The sequence below is a fragment of the Hirundo rustica genome, chromosome 14 (assembly GCF_015227805.2).
Source record: "Hirundo rustica isolate bHirRus1 chromosome 14, bHirRus1.pri.v3, whole genome shotgun sequence".
NCBI lineage: Eukaryota > Metazoa > Chordata > Aves > Passeriformes > Hirundinidae > Hirundo > Hirundo rustica.
The window spans coordinates 2,505,928-2,513,847 of NC_053463.1; the positions used below are offsets into that span (position 1 = coordinate 2,505,928).

At 50.5% G+C, this 7,920-nt stretch overlaps 1 protein-coding gene across 1 annotated transcript; it reads right to left on the reverse strand.

The window, feature by feature from the left end:
• Positions 1-1,035: 1,035 nt before the first annotated feature.
• BOD1 (biorientation of chromosomes in cell division 1) lies at positions 1,036-6,337 on the reverse strand. Its single transcript, XM_040077862.2, has 4 exons — positions 6,131-6,337; positions 4,939-5,063; positions 3,021-3,221; positions 1,036-1,854 (listed from the first exon to the last, which is right to left on the reverse strand). Exons 1-3 carry the CDS (start codon positions 6,335-6,337, stop codon positions 3,023-3,025), a joined length of 531 nt encoding a protein of 176 aa, XP_039933796.1. The 3' UTR covers positions 1,036-1,854; positions 3,021-3,022.
• Positions 6,338-7,920: the final 1,583 nt, after the last annotated feature.

The following is a 7,920-nucleotide window of genomic DNA, read 5'->3' on the forward strand; positions in this document are numbered from 1 at the left end:
TGAAGGTTTCTATCTCATCACTGAGGTTTTAAGGCTGGAACCCTGATTCTGGCTGTGTGACTGACAGAATTTAATCAAATGGCCCTGCACAAGTCCTTCCTCAAAAGGACTTGGTGGCTTTTGTCACCGTCCCATTGTGTCAGGGGCTCCTTCCAAGGCTCTGATCCAAAGCAAGGATTTCAGAACCCCAGCATTAAAGCCTGTGATCCCAAACTGGCTGCCCCAACCCTTCAGGTGCTTCTGTTGTGATCTGAAGGTTCCCACAGCCATGGGAGCCGTGCACAGGCCAGGCCCCACCAAAGGCACAGCAGTGCCAGAGCTCAGAGTTACAGAGAGAACAAAGGAAAAGCCTTTTAAAGACTCCCCTGGCTGAGTCTATTCTCCTTCACTCATCTTCTAAAGCTGCTGTCAGGTAGGAAATGCAGGTTCAGGTTCCCTGCTGACGGCAGGAGGGAAATCCAGCTTGATTTGCTACAAAAAGCCCCTGAGCTGGTGGCCCTGCTCCCCATTGTCATCCAGAATTTGCCTAAGCACAGTCAGAATCCTTTCCATTTGCGTCTTCTAAATTCTTTAATATTTTTTCCCTCAATAAGTGTTTCAGTTCCAAAGAAGTGGTTGAGAACTCTACCAGGAGGTAAGAAATTATTTTCTGTCAAGAGCTGCCCTTAAAGCCCTCAGGGAAAACATTTATTACACATTTGGAGCAGTCATCACCCCTCAAACCAACATCCAGGAGAGAACCCTTTACTCACACAATCCTCACAGTATTTTACATTTTTTGAGACATCTTCTGTGGAAAGGATACTAAAACCATCTCATTTCATGACAAGAAATGACCCCAGGTTGTTAAATCTGGATTAACCCATAAAATGTGCAAGGTCACAGCTTCCTTAGGGTTCCAGCCATCAGGACTGGATTTCTTTAAATAAATCCTTTATTTTATTTAAGAATCCTAATGCTTTGAATTAATCCTGGACTTCTTTATAAATAGTTTCTCATTAAGAAAAAAATGCTGAAGAAGCCAAGCCTCAGAGATGCTTTTTGAGGTGTTTTATTGCAAAAAGGTGTGGACATTTGCTGGCAGAACAGGTTATCACATTCTCCATTTGACTGTCGTCCAGAGGACACTGCATGCATTCAAGCTGAAAGCATAGGACAGTTTCCACCAGGCACCTGAGAAAGAAAAAGTCTTCCAAGCAGAAAAAGACAAATTTCCACCTGATCCCCTACTCTGGTGTGCCCTTTGCTCCCCAGAGCTCCCTGGGAAATAGGAGTGACATCAGCTATAGGCATAGCCAACTGTAAACGTGTTCCTGTGTTAACAGAATTTATCTGGATAATGGATCCTGAAGCTTTAGCTCCAGGTTTGAGCAGGAAAATGCCCTTCCCAAGCAGGCAGTGCACTGAGTCCCACCTGACCCGGCACCTGCTGCTCCCTGTGGCCCAGCAGAGGAGCACCAGGCTTCTCCTGCTCCTCTGGCAAATCTGACAGCTCTACTTGGTCTCCGAAAAACACCCCACCCCCAAACCCTCCTTCCTTCCTTTGTGCTCCTTGTAGCACCTCAGCCCACTCCCCCACTCCCTCCAGACAGCAGACAACTCCCTTCTCTCCTTCCCACCCCCTTGCCCAAAGGCATGACTAATGAAAACACGCTGCAGCTCACAGCAAAAATCTCTCCACAGGCACAACTCCAGGTGCACCTGAATTTCCCCGTTTCAGTGCCTATTTCCCACAGGCCTAACAAAGGTTAATCATCTTTGGCAGACAGCAATCCTGCACCAAAGGGAACAAGGAATCCATTGCCAGTCTAACAGGGCATGTCGCAACTGCAGCTGCTCAGCAGCAGGACCTCCCTGCAAGGGAAAAAAAGAAAAAAAACGAGATTTTAGAGGATGTAAAAGCACCTTCACAAGTCAGTGTGTTAGGACAGATTAGGATATATTAACAACTGCACTTTGTTGTGGGTTATAATGGACTTTGAAACTACTTGAACCAGACAAATGCAAAAATTCAAGGCATTAAAGCTGCAAGTCTCAAGTAAATAACTCAGGATGATACGACAGCCACTTAAACTTCTACTATTAAGCTAAAGCCCCATGCTGATTGCTCTGCTAATTCCAAGCATTAGAACAGCCACTGTAGGTTCTTATTCCTTCTAAACACATCAGCTGTAGATTAGATGGAGTGTTTTTGCTTTCAGAAAGCCCTGGCAGATGGAACAACTGACAATTAACTTCCTTTGATGCAGCATGGTTTTAAGTCCCCCAGCAAAGCTGCAGATTGAAATTTCCCAGGGAGGCAGTGGTTCCTCAATACCCAAATCAACCTCTGCAGCCTTAGCAAAGACGGGCACATCTCGTGCTAGAGACAGAGGAGCAGTTATGGCCCCCTGAGGCCCCTGGAGTTATTTTAATCACAAAAGCCAGAATGAACTCGTTTGCCACAAAGGCACCCTCAGTCCCTGCAGCTGGAAGATCCAGGTTGCTCTATTTAAATCAGGTTTTTTGAGTGAGCAGTTTTTCACTCCCAGAGATGTTGCCCTTACTCCAGCAGGACTATTTTGGTCAGGGACAATTCAACACTCCAGTGTTTGTTCTAAAACTTTCAATGCTAAGCCACAATAACTTGTCATCACTCTGCTCCCATCTGTGTTTCAGTAAATGATATATATTTTTAATCTATCTGATACAGTTCTGAAGGCAATCCAGCCACTTCCATGTTAAAGCTGCTGGATATGCTTTTTCTTTTTTTGGATATGCTTTACTGGAATAAAAGGCCTTTTGGGCTGATCCAAACCCAGCTCTGGCAGAGTGCACAGTGTTCCTTGATAGCTGATTTACATCACCCCCGTGTCTTAGTCCCAGTTATTTTTAGCAGCCACTGGAGTGTGGGTTGTGTGACAATGACAACAGGCTGCTGATCAAAGTGTCCCCCCTGCCAAGCCCTCCTCTATCTTGCACTGCACAAATAGAGAGATGAGGCACGAGGAATGTCAGCACAAAGTGCAGAGATACCAGACCTTTAGGAGGCATCCTGAGATGGAGCAGGAGGATCCTTATTCTCAGGCTCTGGAGGAGGAGCTGGCACATTTTCCTCTTTCTTTTGTGCAGCCAAAAATTCATGAATCGCCCTCTCTATCTGAGGCCTGAAGATGTGGTTTAGTTTTGGATCCACCACCTGAGAAATAATTCTGTCCACTCCAGCTTCCAGCATTCCTGACCTTGAACAAAGACAAAGAAGTCATTCAGCTCCTCTGAAAAACTTCTCCCCAATCTCCTCCAGAAACCCTCCAGAGCCCTCCTGTCAACTGCAATTAGCATTAACAGGGTGAGAACTGCAGCCTACTCAGGAGATCCTTAACAGGGACTTGTTTCACTCACCGATTTCTCTCCCTGCTCCCTACAGAATTAACAACTCCCATCTGGTCTCCCAGGTACTTAAATGACACCTTGGCCAAGAGCCACTTTTAATAGGGCTCCTGTGGAAACCAGGTCAACATGAAAGCAAACAAACACGTTTTGGCACAAATACATTTTGGCACGAGCAGAGAAATAAGCTATTCTGAGGAGGAGGGCAGGTGAGAGCACAGGATTTTTTTTTTTTTTTGGCTGCGTGGAGGGAAAGAGCCCTGCCCCCTAAGAACAGGACTGTCACTTGCTCCTTGTAGCAGTCCAGACAGATGGGTATGGATTATGAAAACAAGACTGAGCACACAGCAAAGGTTCTGGACTGAGCAGCAGGAACTGAAGTGACTTCAGGGGTTGTCTGGGAGGGTTAAGTCATGTCTGCAAGGCAGCAGGGACAGGAAATGGAGATGTTCATGGCACTGGGAGAAGGAGCCACGGGATAATGAGGCTGTGAAGGATGCAGAGACAGGGCACCTCGTGCCACCTCAGGTAACAGCAGCCTGGGTGGGCAGGACACACACCTGGACACCCCCAGGGCTCAGCCCTGCCCCTCCAGGAGTGACAGGGACTGCTCAGACTCCCCATGACCAGGGCTGCTCTTTACACTACAACATTTTGTGTGCAATACCTCATCCTCCTCTCCCTGATTAAAACTCAGCAGCTCTGGGAAGCAGCGTAAGCTGTCAGTCACAGAATGGTTTGGGCTGGAAGGGACCTTAAAACTCATCCCATTCCACCCCCTGCCATGGCAGGGACATCCTCCACTATCCCAGGCTGCTCCAAGCCCTGTCCAGCCTGGTCTCGGGCACTGCCAGGGATCCAGGGGCAGCCACAGCTGCTCTGGGCACCCTGTGCCAGGGCTGCCCACCCTCCCAGGGAAGGATTCATTCCTAATATCCCATCTAACCCTGCTCTCTAAGTTGAAGCCATTCCCCCTTGTCCTGTCCCTCCATCGCTTGTAAAACGTCTCTTTCCATCTTGGCTCCTTCAGGCACTGTGAGGCCACACTGAGCTCACCCCAAAGCCTCTCCTCTGCAGGTGAACAATCCCAGCTCTCCCAGCAGAGCTGCTCCATCCTCTGCTCATCCTGGTGGTCCCCAGTGCAGTGTCTGGAGCAGCTGGACAGGAACTGTCCTGTGCCGCAGGAGCTCAGGCTGGGGCTGAGATTGCTGCTGCAGGGGTTGGAGTCTGCACACAAACCTCTGGCATCCTCAGGACTCTTTCTTTAAAGAATCTTTAAAGGCTCTTCTCTTTCCTCCAAGTTAAGATCAAGGTCACTCGGCTCAGGACAGCAGGCACAGCGTTTTTGCAGCAATAATTTGGACAGCAAATATAAATATTTCACCCCTCAAAACCACCCATTTCAGGCTGAGCATTTTGGGGAGAGTTCAGACTGCACTCATCTCACAATGAAACTCAGGGAGAACAACAGAAAGTGGTGTGAAAAACTTAACTCAGCAGTTCTCCCTTGATTTAGGTGATTCATGGCTTATCAAATATTAGTTACTGTGCAGGCTGCTGCTCACTTACTGGATCACACTCTGCCTCAGCCCATTCCGTAACTGGTTCTTGTTCATGGCTGGGTTCCATTCCTGCTTGTCCAGGTGGGTCGAGACAAAGTTGTCGACTTTCTGCCTCAGGTTCTGATAGGCTGGCTAAAAAAAATAAAAATAAATCCAGCTCAGCAGCTCAAATACCTCCAAACAAACCCCTGCCAGAGCCCTTCACAGTGCAGCTATTGTCACACACAGACTGCTCTGCTGTCTGTGCTTCCCTCCTTTCACTCTCTGAACAAAGATAATCCTGTTTTCCCTGAGAACACAACTGGACATTGCACAGAACACCCAGTGCTGTAATAACTCTAACAGCTGGATAGATTTGGGCTGAAACTGTAGTGAAACAGTGCAAACTGTGCAGAGGTTGTTCAAGCAGCGTTCTTGTTGTCTGGAAACCCTCCACCCCACAATTCATAGGAAACTGGCTGTGCAATACTGTCACTAAACAAGAACTTGAATGATTTGTTTCTGTAGCACTAGCAGAGAAGAATTAAAATATAAAATTGTAATTTTAAAGACAGTTATAATTATTTGAGTTTTATCAGAGGAAATGTTAACTCCACCGAAGAGGAACTTAATGAACAAATCCATATAAACACTCAGGACCATCCACATCCTGGATGCAAGGGAAGGACAAGAGGGAAACAGAGATATTTCAGAGTTTGATGTGTCTGTCCTGGGTGCTGGCCCTGGATGAGGACGGCAGATCCCAGAACAGGGCTCTTGCTGGAAGCATAAAACCTTGGCAAAGCAAAATTCAACAAAAGCGTTTAATTCTGACAGAGTGACTGCGAACAATCCAACTTGACATTGACAGCTCAACTTCAATACCGGCAACAAACGATGAGGAGTTTGTTGTGGCTGAGAGAAAATTAACGTCAAACAACAGCCTGAGAACGTCTGCTCATGAAACAAAGGTTAAAGGTTTGGTTTGAGAATACAGGGATGTTTGAGAATATGGGAATTTTTGAAATAAGGGTCGAGAGCATCACTGTTCTTAAGGGAAGATGTCCTCCCAGGAAAGCCTGGGCTGAAAGACGAAAGGCTGAGCAGAGAACATGCCCGTTCGTGCCAGGGGTGCGCATGTGGCTCCAAGGATCTCCCGGGAGCAGCCCCAGAGCCGCGGGGAGCGGGCAGGGCCCGGGCTCGGTGCCCGGCCCCGGTACCTTGGTGTCCACGTCGGCCAGGCAGTCGCGGCGGAAGCCGTCGAAGAGGCCGCGGCTCTTGAGCTGCTCCACGATGATGGCGATGAGCTGCGGGTCCCCGGGCGGCAGCGAGGCGGGGTCGGTGGGCCCGGGCCCCGCGGCCCCCGAGCCGCCGCCGCCGCCCCCGCCCGCCGCGGCCCCGCCGCCGCCGCCGCCGCTCTCCGACATCGCCCGCGGCCCCCGCGCCGGCGCGCGCCGATGGTGTCAGCGCGCCACGCTGCATCATGGGGAGGCGAGTTCTTCCCGAGGGCGATGCTGTGCGATCAGTGGACACCGAGAACTGCAAACCCCAGCGGGCACCGCGGCGCCGCTCCGCGCCGCAGCCGAAAGGCGGGCGCGTTGCTGCGTCGCGGTGCGTATTGGGAGTTGTAGTTCAGGGGACGGTGAGGACGCTCCCCGCATCCACCGGTGGCTGTGCGGGGATGACGATGCTGGGAGCACCCGGCCGGGGAGGTCACAGGGCTCCCCGTGTCCCCCTGGAACGGGCAGAGGGCCCGAGTGTTCCTCAGCATCGCCCTGGATGCTCAAGGATCCCCCGCCCATGATAACAGCGAGGCTGCGGCTTGCGTGTGTTCTCCTGTTACCCTGGTTTTTCTGAGTTTCTTTATTAGCCTTTTGATTTTCATAAATGGAGTCAGATCTTTTAGTTACTGTAGAATATTAGAGCAGTTTTCTACCTTTCCCACAGAAGTAATATAAACAAATCCTTTGTTTTTCATTCTCTGTCCTTTGTTTGCATATTTCTAATCTGAAAACAATTGTAACTGACAATTCGTCTGGCCACTGAGGCTGAGGGGTGGAAACCCCAAAAAGACGATCTTCTGCTAGACCCATAAATGTATAAAAAGTAAAAGAACAAACAAAGGGGTCTCTTCCTCTCTCGGTTTTCAGCTGTGAGCTGGGATCGGAAGGACCTCTGCCTTGCGAAATCTCGTCTGCGTGTGACCGCTTTGTGTGTCTCTGTGACATTCTCCCGTGCCGTAGTGAGCGCAGAGATAATGTAAATTGCGAAAAAACCAACAATTTATGTGGATATTTCTATCGGGATCCTGAGACCCGACTGCCCCCAGCAAGGGCTGCGTGTGCTGAGAACATCGCTGACACCGATTGCACCCGGGAGCTGCAGGGCACGAATCCTACACGTTGGGTTTGTCTCCTTCCCAGCGATGTTGTACGCAATAATTAGCTCATTGGGATATTCCCACCCTAATTCAGGAGGACAAGCAGTGCGGGAGTGTAATCACAGGATAGCTGAGGGACCTCTGGAGATCGCCCAGTGCCACCCCTGCCATGGCAGGGACACCTTCCATTGCCCCAGGGTGCTCCAGCCTGGCCTTGGGCACTGCCAGGGATCCAGGGACAGCCACAGCTGCTGTGGGCACCCTGTGCCAGGACCTGCCCACCCTCCCAGGGAAGCTTTGAGGAGAGAAGAGGTGCAAACGGCAGCGTGAACTGACCCTGACACCTCCAGTGACAGGCGTGGTTTGGGGGCAGAATCCGTCCCTCTGCCTGGTCACTGTCACTGCTCAGTGCTGGCTCTCTCGGGGTCGGGTATGAAACCCCCACGGGCTCATCAGAAGCTCCCTGGAACCGCATTCCTGCCTGACAGCTGCCGGCAGCCCTTTGCTGACACTCACCGGGGGCAGGAAGGCTTCGGCGGGGCTGTGGAAGCGCCCTGCCCCGGGGGGACCCACGGGGAGGTGTGGGTGTCACTCCATGGCTCTTTGACCCTCGTGCTGATGTCACACGTG

What these genes read in the sequence shown, in the direction of transcription:
- BOD1 (XM_040077862.2), bottom strand. Translation starts at nt 6,337, where the DNA reads ATGTCGGAGAGCGGCGGCGGCGGCGGCGGGGCCGCGGCGGGCGGGGGC. An exon ending in TGGCCGACGTGGACACCAAG is followed by an intron (nt 5,064 to 6,130) that starts GTACCGGGGCCG and finishes TATTTTTTTTAG; the next exon opens with CCAGCCTATCAGAACCTGAG. An exon ending in CTGAGGCAGAGTGTGATCCA is followed by an intron (nt 3,222 to 4,938) that starts GTAAGTGAGCAG and finishes TCTTTGTTCAAG; the next exon opens with GTCAGGAATGCTGGAAGCTG.